The following is a 20,561-nucleotide window of genomic DNA, read 5'->3' on the forward strand; positions in this document are numbered from 1 at the left end:
TATCATGACTTTCCAAGGGAAGCTGGGGGGAGAGTTTCCTCACCCATCTCCAGCCTGGACATTTTGACACATGCATGGACCTTACCTCCCCACAGTCTGTGTGTTGCAAGCCTAAGTCACAGTAAACATACACACCTACTTTCCTGTTCTCACCCTCTCCCATTTCGAACAGCATTAGGAGTAGAAGCCATTCCAGGGGCAAGAACTGGTATCCCAAATCAAGGATCACCGGATGTTAGTTTGACCCCCAGTTTCGCATGGTATACTGTATTGTCCACACTTGTGTGGTGCAGTTCTGAAGTACAAGCACATAGATGCCTGAAGTGTCTTTCTTCATCTCCAGACATCGCTTGGTGGCTCTGTTCATGACAGCTCTTCCCTGGATGGGAGAAGGGACAGAGTCAAGGTATTGAAATGCCCTCATCTCCCCTGCTCCTGTTCTTCCTGCAGTGGTCAGTGACATGCTTGAAGGGTCCCTCAATCTTCTGCCAGTCATCCAGAGGAGAAATGGAGCAAAGGGTAGAGTTAGACCACCTGCTGTTTTCTTCACTAGTACCATGGCACACTAACCATAGACCTAGGAGTAAGCAAGGCAGTGCTGGGTTTCTGTTATCGTCCACCTCTCATTAGGTTGATACATCAGGGAGTGTGACTGTCTAGACATGACACATCTTGGAGAGCCATGGTCCTTCTCTACTTGGCCTTCCTTTCCACATCTTCACCCCTAGCCCATGAAATCTATCAGGATTCTCCCTCCCTCTTCAGTAAGGCTCAGTGGCCAGAGGAGCAGAAGTTACATTCAGGCACCTCAGCCTGTTTTTTCTACCACTGTTGATTGGGCAGGGGCGGGGGGGATGGAGAGAAGGGCAGTTCCTACCTATTCTGTCCTGGGGTCTTCACCACAGTTACTAGCAGAAACACTACGGGCTTAGGAGCCAAAAAGTCTGGGCTAAATCTCTACTCCACCACATACAACAGAGGGCCCTAGGTAAATTACCTAGCCTAAGTCTCAATTTCCTCATCTGTGAAATGGGTTTATAGTTAATATTGGGGTTAATATTAATATTAATTGAATAAAATTAATTGGTTGATATTTTTTGAGCCTCTTGTGCCTGACATGAAAGATGTGCAATAGATTAGTACATCTCTGCCTCCTCCCATTCTAATGGGGGAAGGAGAGGAAGGGTCATCCTTCTCTTTGTTCTTTTTTTTTTCTTCTCTTTGTTCTTATGTTTCACCTAGACCTTATGGCTCAACAACTGTCATCGTGCCCTCCCATTCCCTACACCCCTCTCCACCACGTTGCAGGAACCTCTCACAGAATCTGTTTCAGTGCCTCCACGAAGTTGTTCTCCCTTTATCCCCCCTGCCCTCTGTTGTCATCCTGAGTTAACAGCCTTCCTTTAAATGTCTAATGAGAGACCCTGATCTCACAGTCCCACTTTGGAACTTATACTACCAAGTTTTTCAACACCAAGCAGGGCTGCAGCAGTATGTCCAAAACCCTGCCTCCTCTGATTTCTTTCCATTACAAAATGCACTCCCCACCCCCACCAACACTGCTCCCTTAAACTTGCTGCCCTGGCCACACTGGATTCCTCCAGGTGCACCTCCCCAGTGTTGGCAGTCACACAGGCTCTCCTGCTTCTTGAACTCCTCCTCTGACCTCCACTTCTCCTCTCTGTGGGCTCTGCTTGTAGCCCATAGAGTGCTCCTGGAGAGGGCCCACCAACCAAGCAGGCCTGGCCACAAATGTGCCTACAGCAATCTGGCTTAAAATGTGGCTTATTCCTTAGGGTTATGCTTCCAGATCTCCTCAGCACTCTTTATCCCTTGTCCCCACCCCTTGATGTTCACTTTCACTAAATGCCCCCCCCCTTTTTTTTCCACTTTGTTGAGCCTATCACACTGCCAGCCAGACTAGGCCCCCCCCGCAAGTGCCTGGAGTGACCCTCTGGACACTGCTTGTGGGTGGTCTCAAAGGAGCTGCCCTGCCTCTGTCTCTGCTCCTAGCAGCCCCTGTGCTCTGAAGTGGATGCCAGAGAAACACTTCCTGTTTAACATTAGTCTTTCATTTCTCCGTCTGGGCAGATTCTTTTTCTACTGACTTTTTTTCCCCCAGTATTAGAGGAGAAAAAAACCCTACCAAAATTCAGTGCTTTCCTCCCTTTCAGGATCAGACTTCCCAAGCAATGAGGTGGTAACAACAGTGGATAAGATTCTGTGTTTGAATCTGGACATTTAATCTGTGTGACCTTGGTTATAGTATTTGACTTCTCTGTGGTTTAGTAACTTCATAAGTAAAGTAGAGCTAATGATAATATTTCTCTTATAAGATATATGTAAGGATTAAATTAGATAATGCCTGGTACATTATCTGTACTCAATAAATCTTGGCTATTTTAATGTACTGTGTTTTTTTAGATAAAGTCAGTGACTTATTTTTTTTCTATTTTCTTTCCACTTCCATGTGACATGTCCTTTGGAAGTATTCTTTAAGCCTTCTTCAGACTATTCTCTAGTTTCTTTTACATTGTGTTCATCTGGATCTTATACATTTTTGGTTTGGTTTTTATTTGGGGGGTGTTGCCCTTCAGTTTTTAAGGAATTTTTGGTTTTGTTTATTTTCCACTTTAATGGAAGGAGTATGTGCTCCTTCTTTTATTTTATTTTTTAAATTTATCTATTTTATTAATTTAATTTTATTTTTTTTAGTGTTCCAAGATTCATTGTTGATGAACCACACCCAGTCCTCCATACAATAAGTGCCCTCCTTAATACCCACCACCAGGCTCACCTAACCCCCCACTCCCCTCCCTTCCAACACCTTCAGTTTGTTTCTCAGAGTCCACAGTCTCTCATGGTTCATCTCCCTCTCTGATTTCAATTGGGGGTGTTCTTTCTTTTAATTTGGAAAACATATTTCAAAAATTAGAAGCACTTGCAATAGGATAACATTATATATATAGTTTGTATATCCTGCTTTTTAAGTTTAATACCATGGTTTAATATCTCATGTGCATTTTCCAATTAATATTTGAAAACATACTTTTTGAGGATATAATTTGAATGACTATGTCATATCAGTTCAATATTCAGGGGATGCACAGAAATCTCCCTTACTGCTGGGCATTTAATTTTTCCTAATATTTTGCTATGATAAATATATTTTCTATATTAATTTTGACTCACATTTTATATTATTCTTTAAATATTGTCTTAAAAGAAAATGAGAAGACTATACTTTCAGGGATCATTTCTATAGTTTGTTAAAAGAAAATGAGCACCATAAAAGGGTCATAATTAATTTGGGAGTTCTGATTAGTGTCATTAGTGTTCATATAGAAAGCTAAACTGCCTTCTGTACCTGTGCCCACTAGCATGACAGCATCCCCACAGGTATCTCTTCCTTTTTATTTCTTGAACACTGACTGTGTCTGGTCTCCTCATTCTCACTGCCTCTCCCAGAGCTCGTCTTTGTGTCACTCCCTGCAGAAGACTTCTGAATGATGACCTCTACCCCAACTCTCCATTATTTCAGCTACCCCACTACTCGTAACTCTGCTCCTCATTTCCAAGTCCAGATGTTCAAACTGGGTCCCTTCTCAGTCACTAATGTCATCTCTCTTGTGGCTTTCAGAAGTCATACCTCCTCTGGTTGACTCAAACCCTGAATCATGGAATTGGAAGACAAAAGCATTATCTAATCTTATCTCCCTCTCAATTCTGAAAAGTATCTTTGGTAGCTTTTTAGCAGATGAATGTGTAAGTCGTGCCTACAACTTTCTTACCTGAAAGAACTGTGATCCCAAGATAAGGTGGATAGGAAGGGCTAATACAGAGTGAATTGACTCATGAGCTACATGATCCCCTCCCTCTTCAACTTCTGGACTTCTTGACACAGTGACCTGAAAAGGGACCCGGGTTGGACATTGGAGAAGTGGACAAAATTCCCCTGCATGTCCTGCAGCTCCAGACCTCACACCCAGCCAGAAGCTATATTCTGTCAGCAACTTCCCCCAGCTGAGAAAGTGATCTTTCCAAAATTCTCTTGGAAAGGCAAACCTGAAAATGTTTGGGATGTTATAATTGTTTCTTTAACACAACTACTATGTTTAATACCCGGGAGATTTAGGATCAAGTAAAAATGTTAAAGGAATCAAACAAATAGTATTTGTTAAAGATTCTGAGTAGAGTTACTATTTTTAAGTACCTGCTAAGTTTTAAAAACATTGTCTTACAGATGAACCTTGTGATAACAATTTTAAAATGTGTAATTGAATAAAGTTTGTGAAATCTTACCAAATTGTGAACACTTTTGAAACATATAATAGAATTTAAGAATCATTAATTTAAAATCAGATAATTGACATTCTTAAGAAAGAAAATTTAATGTATTAAATTTATAAATACAGTATGTAATGTTTAAGGGGATTGATTAAATTGTAAAGTCCCCTTTAAAGTTGCTAAGAGAGTAGATTTTAAAAGTTCTCATCACAAGAAAAAAATGTTTTTGTAACTATGTGTGGTGGTGGATGTTAACTAGACTTATTGTGATGATCATTTTGCAATATATGCATACATTAGGTATATTATGCTATATGCTTGAAACTAATATAATGTCACTTATATAAATAAATTAATTCGCTATTGCAAATAACTTTATTCTCATAAATTTGAAGAGATGGACCAATTCCTCAAAAACCATAAACCCAAATTCAATCAACATGAAATGAATGATCTGAATAACCCTGAACCATTAAAAAAATTTTCAGTTTGAGCTCCAAGAAGATGGCCTGCCAGGCCGGCACATCCCCTGTGCACACAGGCCTAGAAAGCTGTCAGGTAGGTCTGAATGCAGGAAGTGTGCAAGGAGCAAAGTGTCCATGCTTGGGTGTTCCAAAGCAGAAACCAGGCTCCCTGAACTTGGCTTCAGGCTCAGGGGATTGTGCTGATAGTTTTGAGTAGAGGCAGGAACTTGTGGGGTACACACAGGACCAAAGGGTTTTAAAATATTTTAATTCATCATTTTTAAAGGCCCCTGGAAAAGAAACCTCCAGGCCCATATGTTTCCACTGGAGAATTATACCAAGCATTTAAAGAAGGATTAACACTGATTTAAGACAATCTCTTCCAAAAAATCTCTTCCAGAAATGCCTCTTTCAGAAACTGATCTATTCTAAATTTTTGTCAACAGTTCAAATTTTATCAATTAGAAAGAGGAAGTACCTCCTAACTCATTTTATGAGGCCAGTATTACCTTGATACTGAAACCAAAGACAGTACCAAAAAGATAAAAAAGAAAAGGAAAAAGCTGCAGGTCATTATGTCTAATGAACTTAGACACAAAAATCTTCATCAACATACAAGCAAACCAAATATAATAAAGTATGAAAAGAAGTGTACACCATGAGTAAGTGTGATTTATTCCTGGCACATAAGGCTGTTTCAACATTAGAAAATTAATCAGTATAATCCATCGTATCAACAAACTAAAGAAGAAAAAAACATGATCGTATCAATTGACAAAGGAAAAGCATTTGACAAAATCCAACTCACATTCACAATAAAAATATTTTTTAGCAAGTTAGAAATTCAGATAAATTATATCAATTTGATAAGGAGGATCTACAAAAAAATCTACTGCTAATGTATATGCAAAAATGGAAGACTCAATGCTTTCCCCCTGCATTTGGAAACAAAGTAAGGATATTCATTCTCATCACTCTTATTCAACATAGTACTTGAAATTCTAGCTAATGTAATATGGCAAGAAAAATAAGTAAAAGTCATGCAGATTGGATATGAAAAAAAAAGTGATTGTTAAAACCTGGTAGGTTTAAATAAAATAATAAGATTTCTAAGCTGAATGTAAAAGCTTAAACAAAAACGATAGGTCTTTAATTAGAACTTAAATAAATTTATATTAATTTTTAAAACTAAGGTAAACCTGTGATAGTATTTTCTGCACAAAAAAAAGATACCACTAAGGATATTGAAAACTCACATTTAGCACACTCAGCCTCCCTATCAAACATGCTCTGCTTGGTGACTGCCATTGACAGAAAACTCACCATCTTGCTAGGCAGCCCATTATTCTGTAGAATAGCTTAAGCTGTCAGGCTATGAGAAAGCCTTCCCCTGCCCTTACATTAAGTTGAACTCTGCTTCCTTCATCTAAAGTCACTGGTCTCAATTCTGCCCTCCTGTAGACACTGAACAAATCTAATCCCTCTTCCTCATGAAATCAGCATCATCTTTTCTCTAGGCTCATGTCTCTAAGCTAGTACCTCCAGACTTGCCAATCTTTCATTTGTTCTGCAATTATTTATTGAGTGTGTGCCATGCTCTAGGCATTTTGCTAGATGCCAGAGAGAAAACAACAAAACCCAGGCCCTGTCCTCCACCTCACAGTCTAGTGATGAAAAGATGCAAGTGAGGAGATACTTAGAAGTAATCATGAGATAAAACCTGTAGGAAGGGCCCTGAGAGCACAAATCACTCATCCTCATCCTCTGGAGTCACAGATGGCTTCTCAAAGAAGACAGTGTCTTAAGCCAGAGGAACATTTTGTAGTTGGCCCAGTAAAGAGGTGGGAGGAGAGGGAGCAATACGTACACAAAAGCCTAAGATAAGGGGGAGCATAGCCTTTTAGAGAATTACATGTAGATCCATGTAGAGCAGGAAGTGAAGAGCAGAAACACAACTTACCACCTTCCTCCTTCTCACTGATATTGCCTAATTCAAAAAGACTTAATCTAGGATCCAAAACCCCTCTGAAATTGTAAGCAAAATTGTACACATAAGTGCATATATATGTTTTCCTGGAAAGAAGATTTTCAAAAAGAGTTGTTAGCTTTAAGTTAGGAGTAAAAGAGTTAGATTGATCCGTGTCTATCAAAATGTAGCCCCTGAACCTAACACAATACCAGAATGTTCAGAGATGCCATCACAGACAGAGCATTGCCTCCCTTCATCAGGACATCACGTCTCCGCCAATGTGGATAAGCAGCCCCATCCCACAGCAAATTCACACATAGGCTATAGTCAGTCAAGTCCCTTATGTCATTGTCTTGTGAATTCTGCCAGATTCCCTCCACCCTGTTCTTAGTCAATTGATGCTGAAATTAAAGTCAGGCCTTTACACTAGTCCCTATCAATTTCATCCCAGGGCTCCAGATTCTCTGATTATCATTAATAATAAAACTAATCAAAACCACAATGAGATACCACCAGTGAGAATGGCTAAAATTAACAAGTCAGGAAATGACAGATGCTGGCAAGGATGCAGAGAAAGGGGAACCCTCCTGCACTGTTGGTGGGAATGTAAGCTGGCGCAACCACTCTGGAAAACAGCATGGAGGTTCCTCAAAAAGTTGAAAATAGAGCTACCCTATGACCCAGCAGTCGCACTACTGGGTATTTACCCTAAAGAGACAAATATAGTGTCCGAAAGGGCACGTGCACCCGAATGTTTATAGCAGCAATGTCCACAATAGCCAAACCATGGAAAGAACCTAGGTGTCCATCAACAGACGAATGGATAAAGAAGAGGTGGTATATATATACCATGGAATACTATGCAGCCACCAAAAGAAATGAAATCTTGCCATTTGTGACGGCATGGATGGAACTAGAGGGTATTATACTTAGCGAAATAAGTCAATCGGAAAAAGACAACTATCATATGATCTCCCTGATATGAGTGGAGATGCAACGGGGTGGGGTTGGGGGTAGGAAAAGAATTAATGAAACAAGATGGGATCGGGAGGGAGACAAACCATAAGAGACTCTTTTTTTTTCTATATTTTATTTATTTGACAGAGATAACAAGTAGGCAGAGAGGCAGGCAGAGAGAGAGGAGGAAGCAGGCTCCCCGCTGAGCAGAGAGCCCGATGCGGGGCTCGATCCCAGGACCCTGGGATCATGACCTGAGCTGAAGGCAGAGGCTTAACCCACTGAGCCACCCAGGTGCCCCACCATAAGACACTCTTAATCTCACAAAACAAACTGAAGGTTGCCAGGGGGAAGGGGGTAGGGAGAGGGTGGTGGGGTTATGGACATTGTGGAGGGTGTGTGCTATGGTGAGTGCTGTGAAGTGTGTAAACCTGACGATTCACAGACCTGTACCCCTGGAGCTAATAATACATAATATGTTTATTAAAAAAAACTAATCATAATGGCTAATATTTATTAAATACTTTCTATGTGCAGGCACCATGCTAAATTCTGTACACACACTATCTCATTTAATCCTCCTAACAGGCTCGTAAAGTAGATATTCTGATCTTCATTTTATAAATGAGGAAACCAAGTATCACAGAGGGTAAGAAATTTGCTAATGGTGACTGAACTAGGACTGAACCCAAACTCTTCACTGTTAAGCTAACCAGATTCCAATATTGCTTCCCTTACCCACCCACCTCTGACAACAGACTCAGCGTTCCAAGTCCAGTTTCATTTTTCAGCCTTTTCCCTACATACTGCCACAAAGCCAATCCTTATCAAAACATTATCAAATCAAATATGAACCTTGTAAACTCTATTTGAATATGCTTATCCTTTAAAAAAACATGTGACTCACCAGTTTAAAATCCCAATATACATGCAGTCTGTTTTGGGCTGCCTTGGAACATGGCTCTAAAGTGGGCTTCTCCCCATTGCCAGGGTCTGTCAGGCAGTGATCATCAGTGTGTGCCTCTGCAATCAGTGGTCCCACATAGAACTCCCCAGTTAGGTGATAGTAGACATTCTAAAAGAGAGCAAAGGAGTCTGTCATGGATACAGTCAGTGGGGCAGTCTTTGACCTTATAAAGGGCATGAATACTGTTCTTGGGTTCCCTAGGCACTCGATCACCATGGAGAACTGAACTTTCCTAGGTAGCAATGAGTCACTCCCCTTTCTTTCTCCCCAACACCCAGTTAACTCTAAGAAGAACACCAGGCTTGAGAAGGGGGCACTAGCCTGCCTGCTTCTGTACAAGGGCTCCAACACAATCATGACTTGCCTAGACAAGGGAGATTATCTTTGAAACACACACACACACACACACACACACACACATATACATCCCTGAACTTCAGAAGCTCTCATCATAAGCTCCAGCTATGGACTTGTCAAGAAACCTTTCCAGTTCTTAATCTGATACTGTCTTGCTTGGTGAGCTTGGACAAGCGGGTTGTTTTTGTGCCTCAGGGTTTTCATTTGTCAGGTGGAAATGCTTATCTATCCTACATACCACCAAACGTTCCCTGTGAGGGCAACATGCAAAGTAACAAGATAGAAATGAATATTCTCAAGGGGAAAAATTCCTGGACTGCATCACCAGTTCTTCTATTCAATGGAGCAACTTCCATTCAGCCTCTCTCTTCTCTAGCCCCTATTTCCTTCTCCACAGAAGAAGCCACAGGCATCACCTGCCTACCTTTCAGGGCATACCTGGAGTGGTGAGAGGATGGTGGAGACAGTGAGGGGAAGGGGAATAATGGGGTAGCTGTCAATGAAATTAATGAAAATAATACCATTATTATTGGTATTATTGGTATCATTACTATTGGTATTACCTGAGGTTACTGTCAATGAAAATAACACCATTGTGAATGAATGTCACATGGCATGCTTTCTACCTATCCTCCCTGTACCTGAAGTGGAACTGTCTAGCTCTGATCTCTTGAATGGACTTGGAAGTGCTTAGTTAAAAGGACAGGTTTGGATTTCACCCTTACCCATTGCTCAGGATGCTCTGATCCTGCCTTCCCGTCATCTAACACTTAGTCTGAATCTGACAAGGGTTGCCAGGAGCTGAGCCACAACAGACTCACCCTTGGGCAGGGGAGATTGTGGAAGATACCTGCAGACTGTATTCGTGACAGTAATACATGATAGGGGTTTTGCTTGAAACAAGTCCCTGACCCAGGCAGATATTTTCATCCAACGTGTTTTTCATCTGAAGGGGCAAAACACACAGAAACACCATTGGAAAGAGACAGAGAAACAGTGCCCTCAAGTCTCCCCAGGTCATGCATTTTCCCCTCTACTCCAAGGGTGCCAGAAATTACCAACCAAAAGGAAGCAAGGGTTTGGGATCTTGGGAGCCATTTTCTTTGCACTAGACAAATGGTCCTGCTGTGATGCTCCTTCCTAGGAACACCCACCCATCAGACAGTCACAGTGCATATAGAGAAGGGGGCCAGACTAGATATCCTGGTTGGCTGAGAAATCAAGAGGTCAGATCTAGGGCTGCAGTTTGCAAAGTAAGGAACCAGAAGCAGAGTCAGGAAAAAGAAATGGGTTCTGGGGAGCAAGAGATAAAAGGACACTGAGAGGGCCCAAGGGCAAAAACCTGAGAAAGGAGTTAAGGGATAGAAAGATAATCCTGAGCAGGACGGATTTTGGAAATGCTTTTCTGAGCTGTCATGTAACTCAGGTCCCATTGTCTTTTATAGTCAAATATTTAAAATCTGAGATGCAATTTCATGATACATACTCTTCCATAGCCCACAATGTTGTGAATTGGCTTCAGGTTTGGATAAACATTTTTCAGATACCAGTCAAAAGTTTTACATTTCAGTTTCTTCCGGAGTGCCATTCTGGAAGAAATGTCTCCAAAATCGATTCCAGAGTTCTATAAATAAAACATGGAATATTTCTAGGCCTTGTAACATCCTTGACTCCACCAAAGGGTATGAATGACGCATGAGGGAATGAAACATTTTCCTGATAGTCTGGAAGGTAACCTTGATAATTATAGTTTTTCAGGGAAGGTGGGAAGACCTTGAACCCTAGTAATCTCTGCTGGCTTCAAAAGCACTTGCAAGGCCTGGATAGTATGGCCACTTGGGTTTATTTCCCTCCATGAGTGAGTTAATGGAGACTGTTCCCATTTAAGATAATATTTACATCAGTAAGACACAAAATATTCCTCATGATAGCCAGAAAAGACTTCCAAAAGGAATATTCTGGTAGCAAGATTTAAAGGTTGAAGGAGATTTTCTACACGTGTTATCTGTGGGGATAAATTGATTATTATAACAGGATAACTTATTATCTGTGGGGAATGCTTGAGCTCAAGAGCTGTAGCTCAAGGGCAGAAGACAGCGTACCATGCCAACCTCAGGAGGCTAGCCTTAGCCAAGAAGACCATCCTCATTTGTGTGCATCCAGCAGTGGTACAGTCCCTACTCCCACCATCCCATATCCCACCTGCCATGTCCCATGAAATCCTGTTGTCCAGCCCTACTCCACAAGGATTCTCTCAGTATAGATGATGCATGAAGAACACAGACTCTAGAAGATTCCTTGGTTTGAATCGTATTTCTGCTCCTTATTACTTTATCACCTTAAACAAATTCCTTTCAACTCTCTGTGCCTCAGTTTCTCCGTCTGTAAACATGGAAGAATAAAAGCAAACCCTACCTCATAGATATGTCTCAATGATTAATGGCTGCCTGGAGCATAGCATTACTGCATTAATGTTAGGTGCCATTATCATTGCACCAGGAGGACTTTATGCTAATTTTTTAGGTCAGGGATGGCACTTTCACTTTCTCTCTCCCATTTCCTACTCTTACCACCCCCCTCCTCCTTCCTTCTTCCCTGCTTCTGTTCAATTCCATGACTAACCTGGACAGGGATGTTCCAGGCCAAATAGACCATGTGTTTGTATTCATCCATCCAGATTTCAGCCACTCGCACAGCATTACGCTTCAAGGCAAGACTCAGATCCAAGGCATAGGGCTTGTGGTGTCTCTCTAGGTGAGCAATCCTGGAGCAGGGTAAGATCTCAATTCTCCCTCCACACTGCCACACCTGTAAAAGAAGAAAAGAAAGTCACCTGGGAAGGCTAGGCCCATGACCAAGAAGCATCATAGCTTATGGACTCACGGAGGCCATATTTTGGAATCATTTTTAAAGAATGTAAATTCAGTCCTCTCACTCCCATTTCAATGTGGCTTCTCAACCTACCTACCTACCTAAGACAACCTTTATTAGAAGTCTACCAAAATGCTTCTCTCCCATAGTTCACAGAGCTCCCCAAATCCTATGTCTTTCAGGAAATCTTCTGAACAGACCAAGGAATGGTTGCCTCTGCTCTAATATCCTTAAGAAAGTATGGAAGTCCTACGAGGCACCACACACTGAGCCAGTCTCACTAGACTTCATTTCCCAAGATCCCCTCTGTCCTGTGTGCCAGATATAAAGCAATGTGGCAGATAGACTCTGGGGGCTCCCATGATCCTTGCCTCCTGGTGTTCACTCCCCTCTCTAACCTCCTCCCTTTGAGTATGGGCTTGTGATCTCCTTCTGGCCAATCGAATATGTCAAAGGATGCACAGGATTGCATGTGTGTGATTACACTATATAAGACTGCAGTGTCGGGGCACCTGGGTGGCTCAGTGGGTTAAAGCCTCTGCCTTCGGCTCAGGTCATGATCCCAGGGTCCTGGGATTGAGCCCTGCATCGGGCTCTCTGCTCAGCAGGGAGCCTGCTTCCTCTTCTTTATCTGCCGGCCTCTCTGCCTAATTGTGATCTCTGTCAAATAAATGAATAAAATCTTTAAAAAAGACTGCAGTGTCATTCTGGTTAGAGACATGCTATCTATCATGTTGGTTTGGAAGAAGCAAGCCACCATGTTGTGAACCACCATGATGAAGAGGCCACAGGGCAAGAAACTAAGGGTGGCTTCCAATTGATAGCCAGCAAAGAACTGAATGTTTTTTCAGTCTAGAAGGCTTCAAGGAACTGAGAGTCGCCAACAATCCCATGAGCTTGGAATCAGGTCTTTCCCCAGTCAATCCTAAATGAGAAACTAGCCATGGCCAACACCTTGACTGCACTTTTGTAGACGACCCTGCTAAGCCATGCATGGACACTTAATCCACAGAAACTGTGAGATGGTAAGTGCACCTTGCTTTGAATCACCAACTTTGTGATAATCCTGCTACACAGCAATAGATAACTAATGTGAGTAATTCTTGACTAAAAGATATCATGACTTATGATAAAATGATATCACTATAAATACTCTTCTTTGCCATCCTGACAGGTACGAACTTACTTTTCAGGCCACACATTCTAATATTTGGCTTAAAAATATGATCTTCACCCAGATAGATGGTAGAATGATCCATTGGTATTAGATTGACATAATGGCTCCAGTGTCTTCTCTTCATGGTTTCCCAAGAAACGTGCGGTTTCTGGGAGTTAATTGGCCTATTTGACAGTGGTTAGAAACCTACTACCTTCATGCCCAAGGAAGCCTTTGAGATAAGAGTGAGCAACTTAGGTCGTGCTGGTTCAGTTAACCACCTGAAGTGTCAGTCCCCTTACCTGACTTTCAAAATTTTTTCATCCCTTCTTCTACTTCTGAACCCACAGAGTCTCCTCCCTCATCCCCCAAAACCCAGAATAGCACAATGACAAAAATTCAGGCTTTGAAACCAGACTGACCTGTGTTCAAATCCTGATTCTATCTCTGAATACCTGATAGCTAGGGGCAAAACACTCCCCATCCTGAGTCTCAGGTGGCTTATCCACAAAAAGGCCAAAAACTGTCAGGAGCATGAAATGGCATAACAAGTATTCATAAATGTCTATGATTTTTAACTTGAAACAGCTCTTTTATTCCATTATCTTCCTGAGTTTCTCTTCATTAGTTTCCAAAATCATGTGGAGGTTACAACTGATTTGTTTTCAGATTTTATTTTCTGAAGCCAAACATCTAAAATTTCAAATACAAATTCCCTCCAATTTCTTTAGTTGCTGGTTGTTTCCAATCCACAGGAATTCAGAAGAGAAAAAAAAATGGCACAAAAAATCTTAAATTCAAGTGAAAAGATAAGTCATGATTGCCATTTATGAAGTAACGTTAACTATTATCCTTAACGAAAAGTTTTCAAATTTTACTCTTTCAATTTATTCCCACTTGCTAAACATTGTGTGTGTGTGTGTGTGTGTGTGTGTGTGTGTGTCTAACACAAAGAGGGACGTGAAGCTTCTCTTTATAATAACAATGACTTGCTCTGTGGCAAATGTGACCCTAATTTTTTCATGAATTTAATCCTTACCACATAGGTATTATTATTATCCTCATTTAAGTAAGTTGCCCACATTTACCAGCAAGTAAATGACAAAGCTGGATTCTGAGTCCAGGCAGTGAGCCTGTTAAGCTCCAACAAGGAGTCAGGAATACACAAGGTGCCCGATAAATGCTGGTTTTTCTTTCTTGAGCATCAGCCCCAAGAGTCCATCTCCATTTATACAGTCCCATGTGCACTATCACTGCCATGCCTCTAGATGTCAGAATAAAACATCCCATGCAGTTCTACTATTCCCCACGATCTGTCATTGGAGAAATGGAGATCTTAACACGTGCTGAGAGGTTTTAAAAGGCAAATAGTCACACACACAAACTAAGGAAACTAGATGTGGGTAGAACTGTTTTATCCAAGAAAAAAAAAGAATGGCCTTTCCCTGACACTTCCTACATCTCCAGCAAAATCTATGAAAAAAAGCACAGAATGTTAAAAGAAAGAGGATTTCTTGTGGAAACTAAAATATTGGAGTTCAATATAGAGTAGGGGAATGGAAATAGAGAGGTGGCAGCAGAAGAAAGAGGAAAAAAAAAAAAGACATGGGGAACTCAGAATGGTTAAGAAGGGCTTGGGGCCCTAACTTGGGGAATTGGAGTTCCAAATTCATGGAAGCAGTGGTAGGTAGGAAAACCTCAGCCATAATGTAGCTAGGGTCATCCTAGGACTTTGCTAAGTACCATGCATAAAATAATTATTTCTGCATTTATATTTTTGTGCTGGAGACTAATTATATACTCAATACCTATTCCTTTCTACATTTATTGTTGTAGAAGAAATAACTGCACACATAAGCAACTAGCTGAAATCTACATTTCCCAGACTCTTGCTCACCAGTGGCCATATGAACAGCAGTGGCCAGTGGGATTTGAGGGAAATAACATATACAACTTTCAAGTAGTGGCCTTAAAAAGAAAGCATGCTCTGTCTCCGTCCCCCCCCCTTCCTCATTCTAATGAATAGAATACAGGTGTGGTGTGGAGTATAGCAGAACCACAAGATGTAAGAGTCTTGGTCCCCATCACCCTGAAGATGCCATCTCAATCCTGAACTGCTCATGTCCAAACTGTTGTGGGAAAAAGAAATCAATTTCTATCTTTTTTAAACCTGTTATTTTAGCCTTTCTCACAGAAGCCAAACAAGAATTCTAATTAATGTCTTCAAAAATCATTTTAAAATATTGGGAGATGGAGAGGAGAAGTAAGTTGGGGAAAATCAGAAAGGGAGACAAACCATGAGAGACTGTGGACTCAGACAAACTAAGGGTTTTGGAGCAGAGTGGGGTGGAGGCTGGGTGAGCCTGGTGGTGGGTGTTAAGGAGGGCATGGATTGGATGGAGCACGGCATGTGGTGCATAAATAATTAATTATGGATCACAAAAAAAATTAATTTAATTTAAAAAATATTTATTGCATTTTAACAGTGCCATTATCCTTTTGAAGTAGATGAAATAAGGATGCTTCTATTCATTTCATAAAAGGGAAAATTGGTCAGGACAGCCAGGTAGAACAGTAGTTTTCTCTGTCCAACTATTACTGTGGCTTAGGGTATAACCCAGATAAAAGCTCAAACTGTATTGGTTAACACAAAAATGTGAGGTCCTGTTTAGGTCTTAATTGGGTATAATATCTAGTTCTAGGGTCATCAGTTCCAAGTAGAAAGGAATTGAAGGGAGTAGGTCTGAATAAACTTTAGAAAATATCTCATGCTTCCAGATACTGTAATGGACTAGAGATCACCTGGTCTCAGGCATAGAATTTCAGGAATACTATAGAATTTCAGTATTCAAAAGGAATACTATAGGAGGGATATTTTAAGCATGAGATCTAGAAGATGCTTAGAAAATGCTTGGAATGCTTATTCCCCTTAAGGTAAATAAGAATACCATCTGCTGAGTCTCAGTTCTATGTCTTTCTATCCATATCTCCCAGATTATATAAACCTCTACCAGAAAGCTCCACTCCAGAAGTTTTACTGCCTATTTCTAGTGACCTGGAAGCATGAGAGTTTATCCATCTCTTGAGCCAATGACATTCAGCCTTCTTCCAGAATTCCAAAGACCATCCAACTCTCCAATTATTTTCCCCTCTGCTTTTTCTCATAATGAGAAGGAAATGTACCCACCCTCAAGCCGAGTTCCACATTCTCTCCTCCATAGACCAGCATCCCACCATCCAGAGATCCAATCTCTTCCAGAAAGATCCTGTTGGCAGCCAGGATGCCCATGATGGAAGGACTCCTATAGAACACACGGTAAGAGAGTTACTAACCTCTTGATAAGGAATGGGTCAAGATAGCGGTGAGCGATAGGAAGCCAATGATGATCTGGCTTCCAAAGGTCTACTCAAGCCCCTTCTTATCCAGAAGGCTTTTCCTAAACCCTCAGGCTGAACTAAGTACATGTAGCCTTCCTTCACCCTCATGCTATCATAGCCCTTCCTGAATTATAATGAAATTAAACCTTTTTCATCTTCATATCCCTAATTCATATCCTGATAAATGCTTAAAATGCCTCAAATGTTTTTTTAAAACAGTAAATACTTTGCTTTTTGTTTGAAAGCCCTTAGATAGTCTGAAGTGCCTTTATTTTTTTTTCTCTATCCTCTTTTACCCCATCTCCTCCATTTCTCCCACCCACTCCCAGCAGTACCATAAAAGATAAACAAAACCCACACCATCCATTCCTGATTTCCCACGTCCTAATCAAGTTCCCTAAACCTCAGACTTACTTTACTGGAGCAGTGGCATCATGCAGATCAAACCAGGCCTTTGGCAGTGGATCATAGCGGCACCACAGTTCCCAGTTAAACCCATCAACTGCCAATGCATACTTTTCCAGTTCAAAGGTATCAAAATGAATATTATCAAACACAGGAGACACAATCACAGTGTGGTCTTCCTGAATCCGAGCCAAAATGGGCTCTGCCCTAGAAGAAGAGTGTGTAACAAATCTAGGTTGGATATGAAAGGAAGTAGAAGAAGCAAGCAAACAAAACTTCTTCAAGCACCTTGCCCTGACATTGAGCACCTTTTTCACTATGCTCTGCTGGGTTGTGAGTAGGATACTCCACAGTGCAGAGAACCTTTGCAGTTTTCAGGATACTTGAAGCTGCTAGCAGCAGACGTATGTCAATAACAGATTTGGAATTGGTACCCAAATATCACTCTCAAGTCATTATGAACAAGACTATTGGCATTCTGCCTAAATTTACATTAACTCTTTGGATCTCCCTGTTTCCAAAATGATGTCTATTTACTATTTGATTCTCCAAAGAACACAACTTTCTCTGTATCATGTAATTTCAGGACTGAGAAAAACCTTAGGAATTATCAAAAGATAATTTCTTCAATTTTATAGTTAAGGACATAAAAGTCTAGTTAGGTGTGACTTATTTAGTCACAAAGTTATTTGGCAAAGTCAGCACTCCAAGTTTGTCAACTCCAAGGTTATCAACACTCTAAGCCCACAGTTATTTTCTTTTTTTTTTTCTTCCATAACACTAAAACACTTCCTTAGTCAACCAAATTCCCTGAGTAAAAACACCCTGTCTTTGGATATTTTCTTTGTTTGAGGTCTGGTGTTATCTTTCCCTATTTCCATAATACCCTGTCTTTTATGTAGTACATTTTCAATATCTCCCTTCTCCCCTTTCTTAGGAGAAGAAATCTCCTGGAGCCTTACCACCCAACGTTCACTTCAACATGAGCATCCAAGATAGCAATCACATCAGCTGTGGCCACTTTCCTGCCAGTGTTGCGTGCTTGAGCAAGACCCTCTCTCTTCGTATGTCGAATTATTTTTAGTAGTCCTGGGTACTTCCAGTTGTAAAGCTTAATCTTCTCATCCAAGCATGTCTTTAGTTCTCCTGCCAACCAAATGCACACCTATAGACATTCTGAGTGCAATAATCAATGTGTTGTCAAAATTTCACACTATTATGTAGTAGTGGTTGAACTACCTCCAGTTAAGGATGAGCAATTTACCATCTTGGGTGAGAAATAAGTAGTGTTCCCCCTGCACCTACTTCTCTCCATTCTATCCTCAGGCTTAATGCTCCATTCCTAATCTCCTTTCCCTTGAAGTTAAATTACCTTAGAATAATCATACTGCTTACTGTGTAACAAGGATTGTTATTTATGCTTTATGTGTGTTGAGAATTCTCACAGGTCTACCTACCTGACCTAACTAAGGTAGAGGTGCTGGTGAACAGACATTGTGGAGACCGCCTGGAATGTCTTTCCCATGGCTAAACTCTCAAGATTTTCTGAAGAAGACACAAACAACTGAAACTGTTTTGTCTTGTTTTACATATTTCTATTCAAGGACCAGTTTTGGACAGAACACCCAAGCTAATCGCTTTTCTAGCTTCTAGCTATGAATTTATCCCCAAATTGTGCAAACGGGATTCACTATTCCCAGATTGTTGCCATTTTTTTCTTCCCTCTTTCCCCTCTCTTTTATAAAGTCTGTCTATAAATTTGTTCTTTGACTCAGCCTACCAGTTGACTTCCTCATATGTATGAGAACAACTTGCATGCAAATCACTAAGCAGTGTTTAAAATATCTAACCAAGAGACTGAGTGTTCCATTGATAACATTAATTTATTTTAATTTCAAATTATCTTATAAGGTAGGTATTTCAGTATCCTCACTTTACAGACAAAAAAACTGAAGCACAGAGAGATTAAGAAACTTGTCCAAGTTACACATCTAATAAGTGGCACACCCTGGATGTGAGCTCATGTTGTGTCTAACCACCAAGCCATGCTGCCTCAAGAAGTATGTGTGTACCTCGTTGGGTTTATCATGATCTCCCCCTATCCCTCTCTTTCCAGGGTCCAGAGATGAGATTCTTGCCAGTTCCTCCCTCAGAAGAAAAGTAGATTTATGAGTGCTGGAGTGATCAAGATCTGGAAGCAATACCTACATGACCATGGCACAAAAATTTGCCCTATGTTAGAAGTTTCCCAGATGCACTCCAGGAAGACTGACTCAATAATTGGAAATGTAAAGAGAGTCAGTGGATCTGAAGGCTTTGCTCCAACTGTGAGAAACTAAGCTGGAAAGTCCCTACACTCAACTAGTCACCACTTTCAGGAAGTACTACTCACAGAAAGTGACCACTTGCAGTCAGAAGGGGTTGCCATATTTTTTTTCTTCTCCTGCCACCACTGTGACCCCGAAAGGTTCATGGCAAATTGAGAGAGGGAGGATCAGGTTCTGAAGTTCACCCTTGATGGCACCCACCCATAGAAGATGGAATCATGGATTCTACATATATATATATATATATATATATATATATATATATATATATATTTTAGCAATTTCTTCAAAAAAAAATCAAGGTGATGGAAAACCTGAAAATCCTGGTGGAGGTGTTATAATCATTGAAAGGAGCAAGAACAGGATTACCATAACTTCTGAGGTAGGTACCTTGTCCTAAAAGGCATTTTAAAAATTTCACCAAAAAATATAAAGAGTAATCTGTGTGGTTGGTTGTACATAGTTGTTAAGAGCATTATTAGGAATTACAGTACTTCCAGATTAACCAGGATAAAGAAGAGAAGGAAGATGAGGATTAAAAATCACTTGAATATTCCATATGAGTTCTTAAATAAACTGTGTTCAAAAAAGGTGGAAAAAAAAGAAAAAAGGGAAAAAAGTTTGCCATAGACCCTGGATATCTAGTGTGTAATTCAACTTCCCTTACTATCCAATTCTGTCACTTCTCATTTGGGTATCTTTGTTTCCTCAACTTAGAAGGAAGGCTGGATAATATGTCAGGATCCTTCCAATCCCAAAATTTTATGACTTACAGATTCTGATTTATCCTCTCAGAAATAATGACTACAGTCCAGCACAAGAATTAAAGACACTTCAGTGGATCTTCTAAAGTAAGCTTGTGCTCCCTTCTCAGCCTTGCTCTCCCACTGGTCCTCTTTGCCCCCAAATTCTTTATTCCAGGATGCTCAGCTCAGGCTGCTTCTGGCTTTGGCAGATTTGCTCTTATCATTCTTTCCATCACTCTCTATCTCCCACACCCACCACACACCCAATCTTCCACTGTTTTGGTTTTTTTTTTTTCCTAAATCCTACCAAATTTTCAAGTCCCAATCCAAGTCCTCCTCCTCCAGGAAGGCTCTCTAGCTCATCCCAGCCATTTCTCCAGGCTTTCTTGCACTCAGTGACAGCTCACTCAATTTGACACACCATTCTTCATATATTGAACTATCTTTCCATAGGTATGTCTTGCCTCATAAATTAATACGGGAATTTCTTGAAGTCACTGACGTTGTCTTCCCTGCATAGTGCCTGTTTTTGGTGCAAACTCAATAAATAGTTGTTAGTTATAAAATTTGCCTAAAATTGGAAAGAAGATAGATAATCCCCACTTATATTAGTACAAATTCTGAAGAAGCTGGATTAGCTCTATTGACAGTTGAAATATTTGACCTGATAAAAACGA

At 40.7% G+C, this 20,561-nt stretch overlaps 1 protein-coding gene across 1 annotated transcript in view; it reads right to left on the minus strand.

The window, feature by feature from the left end:
- Positions 1-235: 235 nt before the first annotated feature.
- Positions 236-20,561, minus strand: part of GALNT8 (polypeptide N-acetylgalactosaminyltransferase 8) — a 43,793-nt gene continuing 23,467 nt past the window's right edge. The window contains exons 4-11 of the mRNA XM_032874340.1: positions 17,774-17,957; positions 16,821-17,018; positions 16,216-16,330; positions 11,624-11,809; positions 10,488-10,625; positions 9,852-9,947; positions 8,585-8,752; positions 236-379 (exon numbers count right to left, since the gene is read on the minus strand). Of these exons, the coding sequence (XP_032730231.1) occupies positions 236-379; positions 8,585-8,752; positions 9,852-9,947; positions 10,488-10,625; positions 11,624-11,809; positions 16,216-16,330; positions 16,821-17,018; positions 17,774-17,957 (1,229 nt within the window). The remainder of the gene's footprint in view (positions 380-8,584; positions 8,753-9,851; positions 9,948-10,487; positions 10,626-11,623; positions 11,810-16,215; positions 16,331-16,820; positions 17,019-17,773; positions 17,958-20,561) is intronic.

Source organism: Lontra canadensis, unplaced genomic scaffold, assembly GCF_010015895.1.
Source record: "Lontra canadensis isolate GAN:19392208 unplaced genomic scaffold, GSC_riverotter_1.0 scaffold53, whole genome shotgun sequence".
NCBI classification, from domain to species: Eukaryota; Metazoa; Chordata; class Mammalia; order Carnivora; family Mustelidae; genus Lontra; species Lontra canadensis.